General features: G+C 39.3%; 2 protein-coding genes and 2 long non-coding RNA genes across 7 annotated transcripts in view; 3 read left to right on the plus strand and 1 right to left on the minus strand.

The window, feature by feature from the left end:
• LOC111268071 (uncharacterized) overlaps positions 1-8,566 on the plus strand; it is a 14,763-nt gene extending 6,197 nt beyond the window's left edge. For 2 of the 3 annotated variants that reach the window (XM_022846800.2, XM_022846801.2), the window contains exons 9-11: positions 4,539-4,650; positions 5,027-5,262; positions 5,393-6,844. In XM_022846800.2, coding sequence (XP_022702535.1) covers positions 4,539-4,650; positions 5,027-5,262; positions 5,393-5,783 — 739 coding nt within the window. In that variant the 3' untranslated portion in view covers positions 5,784-6,844. Of the gene's footprint in view, positions 1-4,538; positions 4,651-5,026; positions 5,263-5,392; positions 6,845-8,433 lie in introns of those variants that run through there. The other variant, XM_022846802.2, reaches the window with a different exon arrangement.
• Positions 8,547-16,174, plus strand: LOC147752442 (uncharacterized). Of its 2 annotated transcripts, XR_015314056.1 has the most exons (4): positions 8,547-8,619; positions 10,149-10,585; positions 15,249-15,371; positions 15,665-16,174. It is a non-coding gene; the product is annotated as an uncharacterized LOC147752442 (long non-coding RNA). The 2 variants fall into 2 exon arrangements; XR_015314055.1 differs by lacking the exons at positions 8,547-8,619; positions 10,149-10,585 and adding an exon at positions 10,630-12,547.
• A 2,370-nt stretch (positions 16,175-18,544) lies between these two features.
• Positions 18,545-20,886, minus strand: LOC111268073 (uncharacterized). The gene is made up of 2 exons (XR_002684985.2): positions 20,823-20,886; positions 18,545-19,985 (listed from the first exon to the last, which is right to left on the minus strand). It is a non-coding gene; the product is annotated as an uncharacterized LOC111268073 (long non-coding RNA).
• LOC111268072 (uncharacterized) lies at positions 19,969-24,463 on the plus strand (the record flags this gene model as incomplete). The annotated part of the gene is given in 3 exon segments (XM_022846803.2): positions 19,969-22,245; positions 23,895-23,945; positions 24,296-24,463. Coding segments are annotated over 3 exon segments (337 nt in total), but the record flags the coding sequence as incomplete, so codon positions are not given.
• Between the last annotated feature and the right edge of the window lie 873 nt (positions 24,464-25,336).

Below are 25,336 nucleotides of genomic sequence, written 5' to 3' on the forward strand. Positions count from 1 at the left end.
AGTTTCAGTTGGGTTAGTAGGATTATTAGCTGGATGGATTGAGGATGTGGCAGTTGGTTTGGCTGTTGGGAGTTTAGTGTTCAGGCATATAACTGCATCGTACAGACTATCGCGAATTTTATGCATTTTATTCAAATCTAATCTTTGAATGAAACCGTCAAGCTAATAAGAGATAATAATGTGTTTTCTTAACTTTAAATATCATATAGAAGCATCATGCTCAAAGTAAATTATGATATTGATATGAGGACATATAATATGGCGTACCGATGGATTGTTCCTCTTTAAGTCTGTATTTCGTTATTTACCATATTGCCTACGATATTCGTCTACGGTATTAAGTTATAAGCATAGAGAGATTGCAAACCGGAATATATCTTGTTAGTTAGATTTCTTCTTTTCTAATTTTTCGCTATATGTAGGTGTCTCCATATCGTAACGTATGGTAGATTTTTGAAGAAGCTTTAGAAAATTTACAAATCTATGAAACTACGAAGTATAATTATATATACAGAGTTTTTCCCCATATTAGAGAGAGTAAGGTACCCCATATTAGAGAATCGTCCGACACGGCTGTCGATCTTGTTAACCACTTCAACGCAATATCCTATTGTTTATGGTTAGCAAAAACTGTACCTATTCTGTAACTATCATAAAGGTTGATTACCTAACTTATGTTGTCGAGAGCAATAACTCAAGTAGCACTTTATTTCTTATACAATAGTAACAACGGAGAACAGATTAGTGAAACGATATCAACAAATAGCTTCCCTTATACACTGTGGGATTGCTTGCAAACACTTGAGTAAAAGAATGATCGCTCCGATATGAACCTTTAAATCAGGTGCATGTGTGTATGTTGTGCACATCACAACGAATATGGCGATGGCAGTCAACGGTTCATAAGGAAGAGGTTACTAGCACGCGATACGTTGGGCCATCGTCATATATAAAAAAACGTAACGCAATGAATGCTTGCCGTCCAAAATATGAAATGCACATTGTGTGAATAAACATTTAGAATCGAAAAAGCGGCATGTTTATCGAGTCTACCGTCTTTTGACTTCTTTGGCACAACAAAGGTAATGTGCCTTTCTGTACCTATTTTCGGATCGTAACGTGCTCTCATAGTCTATGTTGACCCTATGTCTATAACACTGATTCTAAATGTGTATTTCCAGATAGTGCGTTATAAAAGTTTGTTGCAACCCCTCTAAAGGTACAGGTACTGGAGAAAAAAATAACTCTTTGATCTACCATGGTATATATGTATATAACCTAAACGAAATCCGTGTCATAATGTTTAATATCAAAATTTTTTGCCTCCGGAGACCTCAGACCTGAGATGAAGTGCGACTAGATAAACTGGTGAACAATGTTCATCCTGGACTAGAGGCTCTAACTGCAGAGATTATCCTACAAGTTAGTAAAGGGAACAATGAAGTTCAAAGGTTAACGACTGAATTGGCAGTAGAGTCCGGTAAGTTCCGAGAAGATATGCTTAGTAGTATGGAAAGGAAAATATGTGCTGTAGCGATTGAAAATCTCGTTGATGTCAAAGTAGAAGAAGAAAGGCTTAGAGCGTTTGCTTCTAGTCAAGAGAAAATCATAGCTGAGGTTTCAACTAGGTAATCAATATAGTCGCGAGCCATTTCCTCAAATGAAGTAAACGCTGAGCGCGATGCTGAACAATATTTTAAATGCAGTTTTTGCCTAATGATATCTAAGAAACACTTGAGAACATCCACTGTGGTATTCGACCGTACAAGTGTCATTGCCGCGATAATGCGTTCTCTAATTTTTTTGATTGACTAACGAATTTGACGTAAACGTCTTCACGAGGGCATTCGACCGTAAGCTTGTCAGGAGTGTGGCAGAACATTCGTTCAGCGTTCAGATTATATCAAACATGTGAGAGCCCATACTGGCGAACGGATTCACAAGTGTCGTTATTGTGATGCATCGTTTATCGGAAGTGGTAATTTAATCGTGCACGAACAGGGACACACCGGTGAACGCCCGCATAAATGTGACGAGTGCAGTGCAACGTTTACGATAGATGGTGACCGCAGACGACCCCACGGGAGAATATTGCCCGGACCTGCGTATCCACGCGTTCATGAAATGTTTCATCTAAAAATCAAAAATCGTTATTTCCGTTTTTGCAAGAGAGCGCTCCGTCGCATCGGCGATTTCAATCGACATGAGAGGAAACACCCGAAATTCTCTGGGACTCTCAAACGACGCGATGAGACCAAACTTCTAAAGAAAGATAACGTCAAGAATAAATCAGATGTCCGAACGACTCCAATTTCGACCAATTCAACCACGCATAACAGTACGGAAAGAGGGTAATCCGTAAAATGGAGCAGTGCCTCCGTAAGGGTGGATAGGTGTAATCGATTAACTGCAGTAACTTGATAGATCCCTATTTGAATTGTGCAACTCTTTTACATTGTATATAATTCCAGTGTATCGTAATTGACGCAAATGACACTTTTTAAAGTGAAATCGAAAATGTGTATTTTATGATTGTTTTGTGAGAGAGCGAATTTTCTACTGTCATTAACGCACATACGACTTATGGTATGCCAATAGCTTTTCTGTATTGATCGCAGTATAATCAGATTTTCCAGAACAAATTCCGAAGAGCCCAAACAAAAGGCCATCTAGGATCGGTTGCACGCGGCCTAACATCAGATGCTTACAATCGAAAACAGCACTACACGATGGTTTTAGCAATTCTTAAATATACAGTTTATTTCAACCGTTAGTTAATCTCTTACAGGGTATAGTTTCCATTTGTATATGCCCCAAAGGATACCAAAGTGCAGCATAATTTGGATGGATAAAGAAAGCTAATTTGTATTCTCGTAATGAAAGGGGTAATTAGCTGCGCCTTTACATTTCCATTGTCTACTATTCTTTGTATTTTTAATATAATTTGTTTTCAAAATGTCAAAAACAGGATCGAAATCAGAAAAAGCGATAATTTCAGATATTGTGTTATTGCTTGCATTGTATAAAATAAAGGGATCGATGAAAGTACTTCTCCTAAGCAGGGTATGAACTTCTGCATATTATAAACAACAAGTGGAACGTACAATTGATTGCTGTTACCATGCGTTTTTGGCATAATTCTCTAATGCCTAAAGTTTTCGTGTTGAATACAAGTAAACTTTGGTAATGCTTTAAATGCATGCCAATACAAAAATTAATAGCAGTTTGTTTTAACAGATTTTACCGAATTTCAAAAGATGGGGTAATATGGAACGGCTAGGTATTTTTGAACAATAAAGGTACATTGAACAATAAAGAAGCAAAGTAATCAACCTCTTATTTTGAAAGGCTAACAGAGGGTAAGTTACGTTCTAATGTAACGTCGTTACATTCGAGTTATATTACGTGATCACCCAGGAAGACGGTATGGGCAAAAGTGAGGTGAAAACAGGCTACTAGATTAGCTGACGTGATAACGCGCCAAGGATATTAATTTTACAGGCAAATTAAAGGAACAAAGTGAGCTTCAAGTACAGCTCAGCTTTACAAAAATGTATGTATATAGTATATATGTTAAGTTGAGCTGAGGTATCATAGCTTCGCACTTGTTGTATTGTCCTGCCGTTGTTGCCGTCAACGTGTCACATGAACCTGTTTTCGAAAGGCATTTTGACGATTCTGTAGGCGCAGTACATTGTTGGCACAAAACAATATTGTTGCCACGTGCACTACAGTACGGATAATATGAACATAGACGAAAATTCAGGATTAACATTCATTTATACTGCAATCAACCATAACCACGATTGTTATACAGGTTTTAGTATAATTAAGTTGACTTCAGAAAACCTGTATGTTGTTCTTCCTATGTTCTCGCACGGAATGCAACTCATCGATGTGCCAGTACTTAGTCCATTTAACTTTTTTCGGCTTTGGACAGCATAGCAGAACTTTACGTCGACATATGGTAGACAAGTCATGATTTTTGATTTGCCAAACTCGGCAGTAAATGATGATAATGCATCGACTTCTTTGGCAAAAATCACCGCCATTTCTTCAAAGAAATACGTTCTTCCTTTAGTTTTGTTGAATGACAGACCTGATCGAAATCATTTGAGCTATTTCGGCCAGCAACATAAGTGTACTGAACTGATATTGTCTCAAAAAGTAATTAATTGTACTTTCCGCGCCTCGTAAAAAAAGTTTTTATTTAACAGGTATCACTGTTTTTCTTCTGTGGTACCGGTTGTTTTCAACAGAAGCATTAAGCAAATTTTAACTTATACGGCCCCCAACCTTTCCTACGTCATGAGCCCAGCACTTGGAAATTCTCGGTAATAAATATATGGGAGGATGGTACAACTTTAACAGCTGCTTCCTACAGCTATTAGTTTTACCCTTATTTTCCTTCGATAGAAATTCGAACGGTCGCAGCGTAACCCGTACTTTTATCTCAAATACGTTTTGCTAGTTAAATGCAAAACCTTCACTTATAATTTAGTTCTAATAAGGAGAGGTTTACAATTTTTACCTTGCAGGTTTGGAACAACGGCGGTTCCGTCCAGCAAGCCTCTCAAGGAGTATATTAAAACTTCTGAATCATTTAAAGGTTACGTCGTAAAAGGATGGTATCCATCTCACCAATTTCTGGTATGCTTCTTGGATCGCTCTGAAGCGACCTAAGCGCTAAAAACATAATTCGCAACTAGAAAATTCTCATTTGGTCCATTAACAATTCAAAGGCAATTTCTAATGTTAAGAGAATGCATATTCTATGAGATTATACGTCTTTAACGCATGCACGCTTTAATTTTGTGCATGTTTCAGATGAATTATAATAATAATATGCATGAGGCTTTTATGTTCCTGCTTATTAAGAACTCAGTTAGTTCACAAAAGATAAAAGTAGTTGTGGATAAACAAAATACATAGTTATCTACATGGAGAAAGTATGTATTTTGGGGAGGGGAGGGTTATATTTATCATGTCACGTACAGTTGATGGGTACGATTGTTTCTGTCCACAGCTGCATCTGAGTGGCGGTCGAGGTTACCACGTATTTTCATCGGCGAGTGATGGCAGAGTAGCTTTGTTCGATACGCTTCTTCATTTATGTGCTTACCGGGGACACTCATTATTAGTGGATTACGCTTACGCTACGAGATTTGCATCAAAACCCGGCGTCCTTGTTCCTCATTTACAAAAACACTGCTTTGTATTTTTCGATCTCATCTATCAGGACAACATGAATTACCTCCCAAGGTATGTATCATATATGTTGACATCGACAGCAAGGTCTGAGTACCCATCCGAACAAATCCACTTTATATGAGTAAAGAATGTATTTAAAGGAGTCTAAAATGATTTATTTTTTCATGGACATTATATATAGGTATGATCCTATAGCGACCACAAAGCCAAAAACCGAGCACTTGAAGGAGATTGCTAAGGTGATAGGCGATTCGGGCATTGCATCGCTTGAACTCAAATATGATCCATTCGTACAGCAAATATTTGAGGACGTTTGGAAAGGGCGAATAGATGAAATGTCAAGGACATTTGTTGAGAAGTTTGCGACGATACAAAGAGATAAGGATCAAACATCAAGCATCGTGGCTGACGCAGCTGACTTAGCCGAGCGAGCCGATGGAATAGTTAAACGAATGGTAGTTGAGGATAAAGCGAAATCTCCTGAGGAGGACAAAATTACGTTCCGGGTTGAAAAACTTGATAAAGATGCAGATGAATTTCGTCCAGTGAAATTTTCTCAACTTTTCGCTTGAATAATAACTAAGGTTGTAATTCAACTTTATCTGCCAATAAAAGCAAAAATGGTAGCGACTCCTATATTGACATGGGTCGATCGCTACTAAACTCGCAACGACTGGGCCTCATGGAGCTCACAAAATATTGTTTTGTTCTTGTGAAGTAACCTGAGAGGAGAGAGCTTAGGCACCCCATAGAGCAGTCAACGCGATCTGGCAGAACTTGTCACTTTTTATGAGGTGAAAAAGCTGTAAGTAGTACGAATTCAATGTGATGAACTACGCTGAGCTTTTTACTGGTTAGACTTAATTTAGTGGGGCCCATTGATAGAAGACTTGGACATTCACAATGTATTGTCTTGCTCGTGATGTAGTGAAAAGCCTTTGGTATTTAGCATGCTCCATTAGTTAGTAGCGATTCGATGTAGCGTATTTTTATTTTAAACGCCGAAGCTGTTGAATTTTTTATGTAGTTCGTAAATTTGTAGCTATGATTGCCATCAGTATTAGATGTATGGCTGGTGAGCACTGACAGAGAAGTCTACCTTGTGGGTCGCAGTCTCAATATAATATTATCTCAATTTTCATAAATGCTCTTGAGGAATTCCCAAGTTCCCAATAGAGAAACAGAAATGCTTTACCTGCAACTTCGCTAAATATTAAAAATATTTATAAATATTAATGTTCATAATACAAATTACTCTCTTTGTTTTCCACTGCATGCTGTTTGTATTAGTAGTGGTAGTAGTAACAATAATGATAGTTATGATAAAAATAATAATAAACATTTGTAAGTTAGTCACATTTATTCCGAAGGAATAGTGGAGATCATCTCCAAGCGTTCAGTTTCTGCGAGAGATATCTATCTGGATATTACAAAAGAGCCCTCAAAATGATGTACCACATTTGCCTTCGGTAGAATTAAACATGACTTATCATTTTCAAATTTTACTGCAACCCCAAATGCGTCAACTGTGCTAAGTACGTATTTGCAAAACAAATTTTTTGCTATAAACATTTTTGTGCTACTTTCAACGGCCCTTAAAAAGATCAATAAATTTTAATGTTCAAAATTACAAGATCGCTTTGCAATAATTTATAAACTTATGTTAATAAAGGAATTGTATATTAAAACATAAATAACTCTTATATATTTATCAGGGAGTCCATATAGAAAGTAGTGTAGCTCTTTGTTTAAGCATTTACTTGAGAGAAGGGGTTACACTAAGTATCTACCCTACATTATGCTCCCTAGTAGCTCATTGGGATATATTTGACTACTTATACCACGACGAACAGTGGAAATATAAATCTTCTTGCCATTAATCCCGTCACACGAAGCTTCAGTTTGAGATTTATCACGGGAAATAGAACTGAATCCTGCTCTTCTGTGTAACTATTTTATTATTATTGAATATGCTACTAAAATTTACAGTTTTCTTTAAAACCGATTTGTAGCGTTTCAGTGTGGACCATTTCCATCTATCTCCCAAGTGCCACACTGCAGTATCTTACAGTACTTCTAGAAGCCTTCGACATCTATCTTTGCATCAAAGCCTGAGCGAGAACCGAGGTCGAATAAGCCGTTCTAACTTTGTTTTGAATCCAAGTTATTGGTTTTTTCCAAGTCGAGAGTCGACGATCAACACAAGGGTTTTTCCCTTGTGGATCTTTAGGATCTAATAATTGTCTGCCTATAACTTGAATGTGGAAGCCGTTATGATGCTGTTACTGTGGCACCCTTCCTCTCAAACTGATCAAAACGAACGTGTCTGATTGTCAATACGTCGCTGCATCGGTCAAAGTATACTCGTTTCTGCGTAATGTGCTCCATATTGTCAGATGTCACGTCTTATTATAGGCACGTGTCACGAAAGCTAATATTTTTACGAACGAAAATATGCACAGAACAAATCGATCGTGCGCGTCTGCCTGTCATAAGCAACGGCGCTGAAGTTCTTCCCTTTGATCACTTCTATCGTATAATGGATATCATTGGCAGAGATTATCGACTAATAATACGCTGTATTTAAAGCTTCAAATTACGTTTTGTTAGAGTCATAAACAAGATCTGCTGTATTTCCGAGATTACCTCATTTTACAAATGTTCTTTCCTCCTTCTGTACTGTTGGCTAAAGTACTACGCATAACTAGGTAGGTAACCTCACGCACCTAGTCTTCCTTATATAGAACAGTAAAGAAGCTCTTTTTAGTTTTTTTTAGCCCACTGCTTAGTTTTTAACTCTAGGATAGTTTTTACCTCCAGGAACGACGATGATTATTGCCGACTATGGCCAGCCACAATCCATATTTATATATATATACATATATATGAGGTTGGTATCCATGTTATCAGGTCGTAAGATCGATTCGGTAGCTAATAAACTACGTAACCTATACCTTTGGTTATATGCAGCTATGATTGGGACTTAAGAGGATTTGCCTCTCAAGGCGACCTCTATTTTTTCATTGTTAGATTCATTGGAAACAGTATTCTGTGTGATCAGCTCATCGAGCTGAAGAACTGTATATTTGACATTACTTTTTCATTACAACTGCCTTGGGAAGTACGGCTGAAGTGACGATTGAGGACTAAAAAAGAGTCCATTGCGTCTGATTGCGCTCATCGAACCAACCGATTAACTTTGGAATTCGTTTTTGGTTTCAGATAAAATTGTACTCTTTTCGTGCAGCTGCACAAGTGGATGGTAATAAAGGTAGACCCTATATAATGAAGCTTTAACCCATCCAATACAAGGGTTCTTTTCATAGCGAGAAACCATCTGAGCTACCATTCAGAGTCCGCTAGAGGAGACCCTAAGGGCATGTAAACGATCACCAACCGCTGTTCTATGTGCGTTTCATTGCTTATGCGATTTGCAGCATATGTGAAAGTAATCTTTTGCAACATCATTATGACAAATTAGTGAAAGCCCCGATAAGCTTACGCATCGTTACCTTAGATGACGTAGAATAAAAAATGAATACCTTTAAATCTTTTTCTTTATTTCATCGGGAAACTGATAGGTTTTTCCACGTAAGCTTCATACCACAAATAGAATATTCAGTTTTCTCAAAATTTATATAATGCAGCATAGGACTTTAAATCCTGCATTAAATACTATACATATATGATATAATTGCCATATGATGATGTTGTATATACTCCATATATAGCTATAATGTATACCATATTGATATATAGCTTTTTATTATTATATGTCTAAATACGTCTGGACAGAACCCGAGACCATCTAGGACCGAATCCAAGAGTTTTGGGCAAAGACCGCTCATCATTACAAACGATAGAGAAGAACAAAACTTTTGACCCATACTCGGTTCTATGTGATATTTTTTAACAATTGTACACAGAATCTGAGCTACATCAATCCAGTTATGTAAGTAAGCGTCGTGGGTCTTAAAAAATTCACTATCTTTTTGCGTACGTAAGTTGTGTTAATATTAAGTTTAGTATGTTAAACAGTCTTACATCGTTTTGGCTCTGCGGCATGTCTTTTTGTGCAAAAGCAAGTTGTAACGTTCTTTCCTACATGAGGAGTTTATAGGAGGCTAAAGTTTACCACTCTGCCCTACTGCTTTTATCGTGTTCAACGATATTCTTAACTTTGAATTTGAGACTATATTTGCTTTATTGAAATTTCCGCTTTTAATTTTTCACTCGCACCTTCCTGCCCCCTGTAACTAGGTTAGAACAATTTGTACTCGAATCCTCATTCGAGGGATGAGTATTCACGGATTTTATATCACCTAATATTTTATGCTAGATCATTACTCGTTGTAGCTTTCCAGCGATCGCAATTTTTAGAAGCAACTGCTTGTTGAAATAGGTATCCCTTTTCCTTCGGTAGTACATCACCGTCTTGCCCATCCATATGCATAGCATCCATATAAAAACGAAAACGGAAATCAATAAGTTAAAAAAAAAGTTTATGATAAATACGTTCAGCTTCTGTAAAACCAATTCCTGCTATTTTTAAGGAAATGCCTTTTATCTCTACTTTTTAAGACAACAAATAATAATATAAGAAAATCACGTTTGGTGTAGCCTTACGCACTAAGTGCCCAAGATTACCTTACCTAACCTTGACTATTTCCACCATTGCACGCGCATATGTTAGGTGCAAGGTCATCGAAACGATCTTAAGTTAATACCCTAAAGTCATACGTTTGATTTAATTGCCGGCAGAGCCGAATTCTGCCGGGACAAGTTGAGCAAGAAGTGTTGGAGCCAGAATGAATTATAACAGTATACGTTAAAAATACGTTCAGCCATTTTGTTGGTTTATTGGTTGATGCGTTAGTTTTAAAGTAGATCGTGATTCACATTCCTATAACAAATAAAATAGCATGCTTCCGTTACAGGCATCTGTGGTTTCTCTTGCATTGCTTTTCGAAAACTTCACAGCAATGGAAATCCATATACCTGGTAAGTACTCGTATGGGGTAGCCACACGATGCCGGCTCTCTTTCCCTTTACGCGTTCGATCCGTAGTCTGGCGCATGTTCAAATTGCAGGGTTCTGTCGTCCACGGGAACACGCTTCATTCGCTTAAAGTAAGTGACGCGGTTCGGAGCCGATGTTCTTTCGATGCTAGCCTGACAGCGGTGTCATTTCTAACGTTAGTGTAGCTAATCGTCGATAGATTCGCCGAAGTGCAAAGGTGAGCGTTCGTCGAAGACCGCTTCGAAGTACGCAAGGACAATCAGTGATACGAGAAACACACAGCTTATAAAGTGAACTCTTTCGGAAACGTATTGAGGCTTATAGTGTTGCTTCATTTAAGAAGAAACATGTTTCGGTAAGTAATGATTTTTTGAATTTGTTGGTCGAGATGAAAGGTGACTTCGCTCTACGTAAACTTTTATTAGCTTATTTATTAACAGATGCCACACTTTTCCCATCTGCTTGCCAGTAGAATGACTACCGACAGGTGATCAACGAATCACTGACGAGAGAATTTTGACCGTAAGCATCATATCCTAACTAATACGGTGCAGAATATTTGATCACCATAATCACTGATGCCATGCCCATGTAGCTATTCTTGCACAAAAAGAACATACACGTGTTTCTTTTGAATTGGCGCATTTCACATATAATTGTTCGCTACACCAAATAAAAACAAGCCACTTCCAATGTAAAAAAGCGTCGAACGATGACATGTGCTTATCTTGAACAGCAGGGAGGCTACAATAGCATATTTCAAACACCCTTTAATAAACATCTCGTATAATATGAAGCAAGATACATATTCATAACAAACGGCTATTGCCATACGTGCAAAGAGCCTTCTTGCCTTGAATCGACGCCGTCTTTAGCGCAAATGAGGGGAGACTCAACGTCGCTTTGTTGCATCGCGCGCGTTTTCAACTTCGTTTTATTACCTTCTTACAGCCTCTGCTTGGATAAACGTTTTATAGATATCATCACCTCTTGAGCAGAATACATTCACAACTATCGGGTGCAACTATATAGACTTTGATTGAATGCTAACTGCAGTTATCGTAACACGTTCAGTTTCAGAACTTAGGATTATTGCACTAACTTGGTTTCACGTGCTAGCCTGTAGCGTTACTAACCTTATGCAGTACTTAATCCATTGCCCACAGGCCTGACGGAATGGCTGAGGGTTAGCCGCTATCGGAATGAAAACATGGAATATGTGTCGGTGTGGATTTTAGTTAATTCTGTTTTCTTTATAGTCGTTTATGATATGTAATAAGGCTACCCAGTGGCCCTTCACTCCGTGGCCTGAATCCTGCCCAACGTTGATCGCGGTCTCGATTTGTGATGCGACCTGTGAGTGCGAACCGCCTCTAGCTGATAACAGTGCCATACCATATCCATGCGTGGGCCAGTTCAGTCAGATATCAGCGCCGTTCCTATCGCTAGAAAATTCATATTTCCTCTCCCTAAAAGAATAGCGTAATTTGCAATCTTTTACCGAGATAGTTACACAGTGACTCGTCTGTTAAGTGAGTTCAATTTTCTACTTAAAAGATCTTCGTTGGATTCTATTTTCGTTTCAATATTTTCCTTTCGTTGCCCATTTCCAACGTCCGAAGTGCCGTTGAGAGCCAGGTAGGGCGTCTTTTTTTTCGTAATAAATTCACGCGAATTCTTTCTATTACTGTGTAAATCACCTTTGTCGGCCGGAAACGATATTTGTTCCTTGCGAAAGGGGGCGTCTTCCGCCGTCATCGTTACAACCACCAAACACTAACAACTGCAATCAACAGGACCAACGCATGTGACTGCCATAAAGAAGCATGCTGAAGTGTAAAGAGAGGACCCGCTTCATCAACCGACTGGCGCTGAAGACCAGCATTAACACCTCTCGGGCGAAGGAGCTGCGCTTTGCCTACAGCAATCGAGACAGCAATAGCTTCAACGACACGGCAGAGTCGCGAGTTTTAGCTATAATTTCAGCAACGAAGCCACATCGCTTGTATAAATGCCTGCCATGTGGTTCTATACCAATGTTATATGCGGCGATAGGCAAAATGATGTATAAATAAGCATTCGCCATCTGTACGTAAACTTACGCGTACGAACGTTTGAAAAACGAAGTATCCAAACGGTCATTACCCAAGTCAGCGTTTTCGCTGCTTTCGTCGGAGTTGCGCAGTGAAAGTCAATACAACTAGTACCGTACCATAGTTACCACAATAATTCAGATTGGACGATTGTTGGACGTCTACCTGTGTGTACGATAACTCATCTCGTGCCAAATTTCCCCGGCGGACATGTTCCTGCTCAGGTACACATTGATAGATGGAATGACATTTTTAACTACATTAAAAAGGAGATATCCGACAACAATCACTTGTAGGGAATTATCTTCCTGCATAAGCGAGACCATCCAAAATAGAATGCTGCACGCTACCACAACCCCATTCCACCTTTTTTTTACACCGGAAAAAGGTCAAAGCTATAATTTGGCTTAAACAGGATTTTTAGACTCTCAAAAATGTCTATGTAGGTGAACGTGTGTGTGTGTGTGTGTGTGTGTGCGCGGACATTTATAGATGATAACGATCATTAGATACTGGTTCTTGTATTTGATTAATGTAGCCCCATTTTGACTGCCACCTAATATATGTGCATATATTTACGTGATTTGTAATTAATAAGTAATCAAAAGCAACTTATGTTCGTAAAGGGAGCTAAATATAGAATATTTTATCAATGAAGATAAAATACAATTTTCGTCATTTTCACCATTAGTTATACTACTCGTTTTGTTGTTATCATCAATCAGTGTGCCTTCCGCATTTCGCGGTGCAACTTCTCTATATTCGTAACAAAACATTGATGTGAACATGCATAGCTAGCGTAAATTTTGCCAGTATTTAAAGCTAGACGGAACTGCAATCGCGGACTGGCGCTCACTTCCTTCAGCAGGATGCCAGCTCCCGGTACAGTCCTGACTTATCATTAATCACTGTTCTATATCCGTATGTGTCGCCAGGCAAATTTGAAGAACTTATCGCCATTTATTAGCTTCATCTGTGCATATAATTAATTGACTGTAACAATTTGTTCAAAAATGAAAACTAAGATTCGTTTTTCTCACAAGTTGTCAGCCGTCAGCGCCTCTGGTATGGTTCTGTTCACAATATGTAGTAAAGGCCGGAAAATACTTGTCTCATCTGTGTGGAAAAATGGTCTTTGTACTTCTTAAATTGTGGATCAAACGAGTACTTCGTTTCGGTTTTCTGCAATGTCTTTTTGAGACGCTGGTATAACTCTCAGCGATGTCAGCGTAATCCCCGTCACCCACACTATGGGTAAATAAGCAGTAGCAGGGAACGCATTGTATCAACGTTTCATACAGCCAACAATATCTGTAGATCTGGGACGACATTTCACGGCCGTAACTGAAACTGTGGAGTCAGACGATTTATTGGCGATTTTAATACGAATACGTGTACGAGATAAACGAATGAAATATCGAACGCAGCAGATTGTCGGTCGGTGTACAGCTACCAGGAGTCAGCGGCTTTTGAAATCTGTTGGCGCGGATTACACTTAACTTGGGTCATGACATTGGGTAAATACACTTGTCTGTCTCACAAAAATTTTTAGCCAATCTACAGTTCGTTCGCGTGCTTTACTACCTCATTACCAAGCTCGCACATTTGATGCTATGTTGGTTCTATTTTGGAAAAGTGTGCTCGTGCGATTCATTACTCCAAACGGAAGCCAACATAGATTCATAAAAAGAGCTATACTAGTCAACGTAAGCACGACATTGTGGTACGCTAATCACAGTAGTTTGACGAGCAGCAGGCGTAAACAAATGCTCTAAGGTCTTTCTCTCTCTCTCTGTGTATTTGAGTAACCTTTCTTTATTCTTAGCGATAGTATTACGCACTTTTGTTCGGCTCCGCTCTCACCTAGAATGACATGGCGGGTCAAAGTAAACTAGTCTACTTTCAAGTCATCTCTAAATATACGGCAGCCAGAAGGCTAGATGGGCCGTGACGGTTTACGTAGGGGCAACGCCCCGCGATGTTTCGGGCGACGGGTACTACCAATATACAGCAAAAGACATCGACACCAGATTGTTTTGTTTCATTCGTTTTGGACATCTGGTTTTGGGAACAGCATACGCTTATATCTCATTCCGCCTGAAGCTATCGCGCATTGTTCGCGCGATACAGGACACATTCATCAAAGAGAGCTTCAGGCCTCTCCGGTTTGTAATCACAAACAAGCTGGATTAGCTCAGCCTAAGAACTCACTCTCGCTGCGGCAATCGAGTTCGAGATAGGAAGGTTTCACCTAGGAGCACACGTTCGAATTCTCAGGACCAGCTTGTTTTGGGAAGCCCGTTTATATGAACAAACTCACTGAAGGTAACACTAGCATTCGTAACCCCGAAAAAAGAACAGCTTCGGTAGTCTAAATGGAAAAAGCTCGAATAGCTTTAAATTGCTTCGCCGATACCCATTTCCAAATCCGGTGCGTCTCTAGTTCGTAGAATCGCTTCCCAGTCGGACCTTGGCAAGCCCTCCAGCTCTCGGCTTTTAGTTATTGCTACTGTCAGCCCAACAGCCTCACCTCTATCCCTATAAGCGTTAACAACAAGCTGCAATGAACGCTCTAAAGCCATTCGCTCCACGTTCGTACAGCCATTTATGGAATTGCCCTATCTTAGAAATCCTATGGCTAAAGTAATTATTTATTATGTTTTTAAATGGGAATTTGAAACTAGCTAGAGTGAACAGCTTTCCATGTTGAACTGGTGCTTTCAGCACATCCAAACAGGCTTATTTTAATAAGTGCTTTACCTATATATTTACCGTATTATACTGACTGGATAGGTTGAAGGCTATTTACCTTAGTGATATTAAGATAAATGTATATATATATAATAAAGTAAGTTGAAGCAACACAAGTAAACTGGTGATAACGAATAAAACTTCTTGTCTGACTTAATGTTGGCGTTATTACAGTGTTTGTCACCTGTTGTTGCCATGCGTTTTGGTCTTTGTTCTGTGGACAGAGGAAAGTTCTGCCCAACCCATATGGGATCGTGTCACACAATTGGTCTTCGAACCAAATCGACTCAATTATTGGTAAGATTTTCACATGTATTTGCGCCTTGTAATTCACGAAGGTACAAACAGAAGTTCTTATGCATTTAAACAATATATTGATTCATTCTGACGCACGAGCGACGATAGTTACGCATGAAGAAGTTATGCGGTGTTCATATATCTTTTTTCTACGAGTAAAGTAGATATAGGAACACATTCAATTAATTCAATTAACACATTATTTCCTTAGCATTTTCTCGGAAATAAATGATTATTTCTAAATCAGTGGCCTCTAGCTTAATTGTAGCTATAATGTTGTGTTTTTTTTTTAGGTACAATGTGTACGAAAAGCTATTTCATTTAGGTCGGTATCACGTTCACAACCTACCCAAGGTAATGGCACTACCATTCCATGGAGCCCAAAAAGCGCTGGCGACCTTCTATAATCTTCAGCACTCGCAGCAGCTGTCATAATCAATGAAGTCTGTATATCTTTCTAATTTATTCAAATCGTAGTATTAGCATGATGGTTGAATTTCGGTGAAAAGTTCTGACCATATTTTGGATGTTGATGTCGATGTTGGATGGCAAAAATTTGGTGCCTGTCTTTCCGAGGCTACGATGCGGGCCACTGGCCGCTGATAGAGCGCTTACTATTTGTCATGATCGTATATTTATGCTCCTGTACATATCGGCGACTCCTTACATACAAACAGTTATAGTCGATACGGAGATTCACTGTGATATTCGTACAACAGCTTACAACATTGCAATGGATTGTCGTATACTGAAATTTTGCTGTACATGTAATAAAGCATACGTGTTTCGACATGCTTCAGTAAGCTCGTGTACTCACTACGCAAACCGGGCACGATGATAATTTGACTAGATCGATCTTGCGATTGGTCGGGTTGCTTAGAGCTTGTAGGAAATTCTAACTGAAAATATATATATTCACGCTGGCCAGTACCAGGTCAGGGATCCGCCAAATACTGATTAACGATTGGTCGTCGTAGCCCGAGTACAAACAAACAAACATATGAGATCTTTTTTGCATAGGGTATGAGTCAGCTAAACGCTGTTTTCACTGTTAAGAAACTTTGAACATAGCAGTAAAACAAAAAACGTGGAAGCATTTTGTAAAAAAAAATCCCTGTTTTCATAATCAGTAATATCAGCATATAACCAGTGATGATCGAAATTAATCATATGTTTGTTGAAGACGTTCTGTTGCCTGCTAACTTAAATAGGGTCCAATCTTCTAAACGAAAACCGCTAAAAACCGCTAATTATTAACGGTATGCATGAAGCCGATATCTTGAATCTAACTTACCGTTGGTTAATGTATCTTCTGTGGATTGATAATTTAAATATAGAAAGTACTTCTTCTGCATAATTTCTAGCAACCCTTAACGATATATTGATGAACCCTTGTTGATATACATGATCGACTAGGAAGTCATTGATCTTCAGTCCTGCAAATAACAGTTTGAAGATGTACTTGCGCTGTTCGTGTTTCTTCTATATTTGATTTAGTTTTTTTTTTTAAATCTTTTGGGATTCGAACGAAGAAGTATGTGTCCGAATGATACAGAGACCCTTCGCTAAAGGCTGTCAAAAAACATAATTTCCTGCTGGTATCTGTTACTAATTAATATTAGACATCCTGCAACAAAAACAAAGCTGCTACGACTGGCTTAGTGCCATAGATAAAGCATTAGATGACCCCCTTAGATACTGGTCTAAGCTATGTCTGCCTAAAGATTATCATATTACCAAGGTTCGCTGCGAGCATCTCTACAACATATAGAGCCTCAGAAATAGTCGCCAATGAAAAATTGTATTGATTCCACGAAAAAGGGGTACGTACCGCGCTGGTCTAATCGGGCTCTTCTTATTCTTTAACGGATGCAATCCATCCGCCTCGACCACTCTGCTGCACACTGAGCAAGTAAAGGGTCTTTGTACAGCAGGTCTAGGATCTCTGTATAGGCTTTGGCATCGATATATACAGCCTAAAAGAGTGAGTTGAAAATTTATCCAAGACATCTATTTGCATTCTATCTACCAGCGCATGAGCCGCGACGACACGTTCCGGTCTCTTGAATTCGCCGCAAGGAAGGGGGCTCAGTTTTGCGTAAACCGAATATTTCGTTTCTAAAATCCAATGTACGCAAAAGTTAGCACTTGAACGTAATGGCTCTGATATCAATTGTGTTTAGCACCGTTCTGATAAAATATCAGACTGACGTTTCCTTCTTGACAACTTAATGAGAGACGACGCAGAGCCGGAGCTAGTACGTTGCATGTTTACTGTTCGATTTTTTGTCGGTATTTTTGCTCTCTCTTTTTAAGCTATTCTCTCTGTATGGACACTTCTTTGGAATCACTCCTTCGTAAGCGTAGCATTAAACATCTCGCTACACTGACCAGGTTAACACGGCGGGTTTTACTGGATTTACTTGTAGTCTCGAAAACAGACATATGAAACAGCATAGCAACCATACAAATACTGAACTTAATAGCGAATTTTGATTTTACTTAATTTCTTGTTAGGTATCTTAGAGTAAGTTACTCTAAGTACATTGAGATAGCATAACATTTAACGAAAATGTTTGTCACGCATTCTAGAACATCACTGAGTCATCATTCGGTAATTTGAGGTAGATAACATAAGGTAAGGGAAAGGTTTGTAGTTTATATTTATAATTTTCACATTTGCTTATTCCACATAGACTGTGGGAATGGTTCTTTTAAAAAAGCCGTACGAGAGACTTTCACGAAAGTAGATATTTCAAATAATAAAAAACTTTTTGCCTTCCGTACGCCTTTAATTCCACTGATCGAACTCACGTATGAACTGCGTCAAATGTGTAACATGTTAAGAAATGGCAGAAAATGTTGTTTTCCCTGATTTTATTCCGCTATAGTAAACTTTTCCGTCAAGTAAAAGTTAACAGTCTATAGCCATTGAGAATGCTGGCACGTTCGACATCAGGCCCGGTACGGGTGGCAGGAACTGCGAGCATCGGTCTCATTCTAGCCGACTTTTCTGAATGTTGATCAGTTCGAACCTATCTGATCTTTATTTAACAAGCTCAAATTAATCCGTCTTTAGGAGAGATCGATCAAATAATGTAACTTCTGTTTCATGGATATTGCAAAACGTCGGTATGGCCTAGATCAGAGAACGAAAATGAATTTTCATCAAATACATTTGCATGAATAAACTCACTCAATACATTCCGTTTTATTTAACAATTCCTGGTTGGTATATCGAGTTCGTAGAGCACAGCCAAACCGTTTCCCGAAAACGTCAAAACAGTAAGTAGTTCACGAGATCTGTGAGAATTTATTGAGTTACATCGTTGCATGATTATATATAGAAAGTCAGGTTCTATGTAAACTGTGCCGTTCAAGTTGACAGAACTTCGATCTGAATCCGATATAAATAAATAAACAAAAAGGGCGTCACATAAAACCAAAGCGTCACAGGTTCCTAAATTATCTAAGGCACTACACATACACTAAGCCAATATAATAATCTGTGGAAAAAGCAGATCTGCCTGAACGTTTACGGAAACAAGGTGAGCTGAGCAGTAGAATATAAACCAATTCAGCCAAAGCGGCTCGCTTCTACACGGGTAGCGCAACTTTTAAGATCGTTGATAGATTGATTCTCTTCAAATCGATAACATTTTATTTATAACAGTGACTCTAGTAACTAGATGACATAAGTAAATGCGTCGTTTGCCATTCGGGTTTTTTTGAAAACGACGCTTTATAGTGGTTGGGGTTATAAATAATGGTGTGATGCCTGCCACTACGGATATGGATAACCAACGCATCCCTATAGCATTTGCGCATGCAAACATGGTAATATTTGTGGTCGCTGTTGCGCTATAACTGTCGTTGCACGACCGTCAAAGAAGGAATGGGCTGTCGGTCCCAGTTCACGAGCCTTTCGCAGTTGACGTCAACAAACAAAAAGAGCGCATCGCATCACGTATTCCTGCTTGTCGCACAGTAGTTCTTCTCTAGTTGGCCGCAGGTCGAAGCAAGCAGTGCGTCCTGTGAACAAACAATAAGCCTCATTCGTCCCGGATCGGGAGCTACATCGTTTTCGGTGCGAGAGTCGTAGCTAAGTTTGGGAATAGACCGGGGTAAGCCGACGAGCCTCATGTTGCGTCGTGTGCATATCGAAGATAGCGGTACACATTGTGACAATCCCAGGAGTAAGCACATAGACCACCAGAGGGCGCGGGAAATTGCGCGTTGAGCTGGGTTGGGAAAGGGGATGCTCACTGATATGGAAAGCGTAGTGAGAAGTGTTGAAAGAAGAAACAAGACGACGAAGACCGTTGTGGGGGAGAGAGAAGAGCACAGCTCTCGACCTTACTACTATTGTCTCGTTGGTGCTTGTATTGGCAAAACAGGAGAGATGAGCAGAGGGGAGGCCCACGGTTGGCGACCAGGACAGCCACTGCGGCGAAACGCAGCCGATGTTATATTCACAGCCTGATCAGCACAATGTCGTCGCAATAGTATCACGAGATGAAGATTTTTATTATTTGAAAATTGCCGGCGTTTGAAAATCTTGTTCTAAGCAAGCAAAGCTTCTTATTCAGGTTGAAGAAATTGTTCACGTTTGACCTACAGTTGAGAAAACACATGAGACAGATGAAACAGCGGTATCGCTAGTGATAAGCGAACACTACAGAATACCTACCGTGAATGCTCCGCTTAGGCTGAGCCCAAAGATAATAGGAACCAATTTATGTGATACATGCATAAGTGAAAAAGTCCTATTGTTTTTATCCTTAGTTTTCTTTTATTTTCGTTCTGATTCTGCAGTGTATTGGTGCGTTTATGAAATGCCTGCCAGTGTGTGTAGTAGTGGCGGGTGGAACGCCGTGAGATGCAACGGTGCTTTGGATACGAGTGAGCAGCAAACTGATTGTGTGTGTCTGTTGATATGAAGAGAATTCGAACATGCATAGAAAGTATGCAGACTAGGATTTTTGTTTGATTCAAGTCTCCCACAACCATGAAATATAGACGCATATCAACTGCTTATATTTTTAGCAAGAGCCAAAAACCAGGGAGAAACTAGATTGCACTGAAAGAACTTAGGGGTACGGGTAGTAACAAAAAATGTTATATATGCTTTCTTTTAAACCAATGCTACCCTTTATTAGCCATATTGCAGCTACATGTCACTCAATTTTTTAAATTTTACGCCACATGTGCTATTGAATCGATTCAATTTACTTAAACTCGGTATGACCGCACAACGTGTGCTGCTCACAGTAAACCAATGCATCTGTACCTATACTCACGTATATAATAGAGTTCGAAAACGTTTGTTCTAAGCTCCACTATTTAACAGGTTATGGCGCGACGAGCAAACCCTACCAGATGGTGGAAAGGTGAACTCTTTCTACTTTCTCATTTGATATATTGTAATAGTCTTTTGTCGAAACACCATACCTCCTTGAGCCACGATCTTGTCACAGGACGATAATGAGAATACTCGACCACTGATCCGTTTCGTATCGGGAGCAGTCAAAGTGTTTGTAGAAAGCTTCGTGCTGATGGTGGTTACGGTGCATACGATGGTGGTTTGTTGTCGAAAGACGTCTACTATCTTTCCACTTTTTGGTCATTTTATTCGTTGAACGACCTTCCTACCACTCAGCAAAGCAATGTATCAACAATAGTCAGTCGTATCGAGTTGGCAGTGCACTCGTGGTAGAAAATGTCTCCCTTTGCCGCACGCCTGTGCTCCTGGGTAATCGTTGCAGCACCTTCAGTAACCGTCGCTGTAATTCCTCGCGGTCGACCAGTCGCTTGCCTGCTTGTTGCGAGCCTGATAGGCTTGGACGGCTGAAGGCCTTCCGTTGTTCCGTTGAAGCGGACCTGGACCATTCTGTTGTAAAACTCTTATAACAGGGCTAGTAACAGCAGTGGACACACAACAGCCAGCTGCCGATGGTAAATGAGGCTGGGCACATCAAGCTACCAGAATGTGCACTGGAATCTGCCCCGACGGCTAACATCTTTAAAGACCTGTCAGGCAATGTAATATTGATGTGCGACGCCATAACGGTCCCACAATAATTTTGACGTGCTTCACGTCCTGCCTAGTCTAATAGAGCGAGCTTTTTTTTGTACTTCTACCGGGATCTGATTGAGGTTTGGCCATGTCCAAAACAGCCGTCTGACGGAACCGGACAGACTGGTCGTCTTTACGCTAAGCCCTCCAGTGAACTTCTGTCTTCTTTCACAGCATCATCCGTTCTGTGATGATAGTACTACCTGAAACGGACTTTAAGTCAGTTGCGGTTCAGCTCTGTTTAACGCAGAGAACGATATGATGCTATCCATACAAGGTCTGCAATGTATCTGCTAACTCTTTGCTTATGGCTAGCTTAAATATTATTTTGAGACTTGCAGAGATACCGAAAAAAAAGATTGTGCGTGTTCATGGAATCAGGAATCGCACAAATATCTAATCTCTACAGATATTATAATATCACTCAAGTGTGGTGAAAGTGTAATACCTAAAAGTGTTGTTTGGCTGTACGGGTACTCCTGCAACAAATCAATGAAATGATGATTTTGACGTTATCATGTAGACGAACAACGGAGACGTATATAAGCTCATATCGAAGTTTAACCGAAAGCATCGTGTAGAAGTGAGTTGTGGCACTGGTAACAGGGGGAAGCTGGTGAACGGCATACGATTGAAGCACGAGTGCTGCCACAACGATTGTTCAATGATGCCTATTCAGAATGTGTTGCTGTCAGAATTCCTGCTTCTGCTGCTGTTGCCGTACAACTATTCTCCTTCTTCTCACAGGAGCGACCATCCTTTTCCTGCTTTTTACTCTGCATCCTGCTTTTGCAGCTGGTGAGAAACTCTTAGTAATTACTTTTTACCGTGTCGAGACGATTCCGAATAACGTTATGCAAACTTGGAAGATCACCGGTTAACCTTTTAATTTATCCTAAATGGTCTCGCAATGGTTAATATCCTAGGGAGTATTTAGTAAGCGCCTTGATAACTGCGTTCGCCGTAAACAAGACAAACAATATCGATTTAAACTTTTTTCTTTTATTTATAACTTCAACCAGCCCTAAGCTCCTGAGAGCATTCAAATTGGGTAGCTATTGATCATGTCGCGTCCATCATCCAGTGAATAGTTAAGCGTTCAAATCTTTTACATAGATAAATTTGCCAATCAGAATGATTGCTATCGTTGATTATATTTTCTATTTCGTATATATATATATATCTATATATATATAACCAATGACATTGTAACAAATGTAACTCAATACAACTAAAAATCTATCCTGAACGCAACTTTATGCTGCTTCTTCCAAACCATAGTTATCCTGGCTTATGAGTATACCGAGCCCCGATATTATGATGATCCCTTGCGAGATCGGCAGTTTAAACAATCTGTAGATAAGTCGCATTATCATTTCCAAAACAAGTACAAACTTATCAGTTTCGAGGTCCTATAACTATTGTTTATAAACAATATGGCCTCTTGTTGCTTAATAACTGTGAGTTTTGCTTGATCGACGTAAGCTTAAAAAACCCCAGCAAGAAGTTCAGTTAAAATTATGGGTGCTAAAATTTGGCAAAAAAAAAGTCTCAGTTATCCGTTTTAGTTATGCCTAACCATCGGACAGCTCGTTGTTACCAGCTACTTACACACAAATGCTAATTCAAGGCCATCAATACGGTTCCTGGATACGACAATTCAGAAAATAGATACAATAAAGTTTACCCATGAGTTCTAAATTTATGATTGTACGCTATAGGGTGTTCTTAAAATGTTCTATTCTTGCAATGTTCGGCATGCAATTGCCTGATATGTCAGTCTCCGCAAATCCAGCTTCCCTATACAATAAATACAGAACAAACAAGTGATTTCCACAAAATGTTGTTTAAAGTTGCGAAACCATAACAGTGGTTGCGTCGAAGCTGGTGGACGAATTTGGCGGGTACATGTGAACTGCGCGTTACCAGCCTACTCCCCTGCATTCCAAGTAGATGCTATAGACGTCAAGCTGAGTAACATTATATATATGAAAAGAAAAAAAAAAAGAACACAATGAGGTCCCGCAGATTTACGATGAACGGCTTTTACTAGATGTTGGCCATAATGAAATTTATTCATCCTGTGCAGGTTTGTTATTGCGGCTTGATTCGACACGCTCATGTGTGACCAGGGTGGTTCTAGTGTTTCATTTTTTAACTAGTGTTTGACCACGTCCTTAGCCTTATCATCCTCCAGAGTCCTCATCCTTAGCCACCTTGGCAGGTATTTTGCTTCTGGATTTTATGCTGTCAGTTATAGGGAACTTACCACCCCCCCATAATTGACAGCATTTTAGTCTACGTATTTTTACAGTTTGAAATGCCCACCGACGCTCTGAACAAAGAGATTTGGCAAGCGTCAACGAATGGGTAGATATGCGCCTGCGGTTTCTGTATCGACGTTTTGTAATCTCATCTTTTTATTGCAACTTGTTCTCGGTTTTCAGACGAGGATGTTGTCGACTTCCACAGTCAAGATGAGGCATTCAGAAATAATGGTGAGGAATCGCCGTCTGACAGATAATGTATAGTGCTCGCATATTGCAGAAGATGTCGAAAATGATGTGTAGATGGAATCGCGGTTTGGTTTTGTCATAAAGCCATGCGTAGTACTCCGCGCGACAACTTAACCGTACACGGAACAAATGAACCCAATGTCTAAAGAAATATTACGTGCACTGATTATAATTATGCATGATTAATCAGAAATCTATTAGTAGCATGAAGGTTAATCATCGGTAAGTTGTACTTATGTATAACACGCAGCTATCTACTGACAACACATATTTATTGACAAGTTTTTACTGCTCACACATGGTCCTTATATCTATATTAATTGTTGGTACAGCCATGGGCGGCCCCAGTGCGCGTGCAAACAACATGGTTGATCGACTTATTCAGCTGATGCAGTCGAGCGCGCTGATTTCTCCGCAGCTGAATAACATCACTGTAGAGCGCACCCTGGACCTCAAACATGGAACTATTGAAGATCTCAACATACAGGGACTTGTTGCAGGTACGCGGCCTATTTGAAATTACATAAAAGCTGACAGGTTGGGGTATATATATATTGACTTATATTTATTGAAGCACTCGAAATAGCCGGCTAGATATTAACTAAATATGGACTCAAACAACATAGGTGTGTATATAAATAAATAAATATTTCAAGTTTTACATCCGTTATTTCAGATAAGTGGCTCCCATAAAACAAACATTTGTATATCTGGACTAATGTAAATGCATTCTATTAGTTGCTCTTACTCTAATAAAAGTGTTTATATTGTTCATGTTGTAATATAAGCAAAATGGAATTCAGTTATACTTTTCGTTATATTCCTTTATATATAGCTCAGATATCCCTATGTTCGAATAAATAAAAAATATCTACTCTATATATAAAATTCTAGGAAATAAAAAATATTATTCAGCAGCTACTATATTTGAACAAAAGTGTTCACATAGAACATATGCACGAACATTCTAAGCGTCAAACGTTTAACATTTACATCTTAAAGGTGATACCTAGAGAGTGTACTGGAGGTTGCATTTATAGCTTCAATGGACTTCAACATCTGTCTTGTTCTTGTCATTATCTGATTCGGATTTTTTTTCGTTATTTTCCGAAGGGGTAGCAGGCATTCATCGGTGCTAAGTTTACCGAAGCCCTCCTTGATAGTTAGCGTCTGACAACAAACTGACTTGGTGACTTAATCAGTATTAAATGGCTTGTATTGAATACATAGATGATTCAAGTGTGGTTTTCATACTCGAAGTTACTTAGAGATTCTTTAGAGGGAAACGAATGATGAAAACTTCTCGCATAACCATAAGTACAAGTGAGTTAACAGTACGTATTATTTTGTATATAGTTCTCCATAAACCTGCC

This window comes from Varroa jacobsoni, unplaced genomic scaffold (genome assembly GCF_002532875.2).
Source record: "Varroa jacobsoni isolate VJ856 unplaced genomic scaffold, vjacob_1.0 scaffold_1254, whole genome shotgun sequence".
NCBI lineage: Eukaryota > Metazoa > Arthropoda > Arachnida > Mesostigmata > Varroidae > Varroa > Varroa jacobsoni.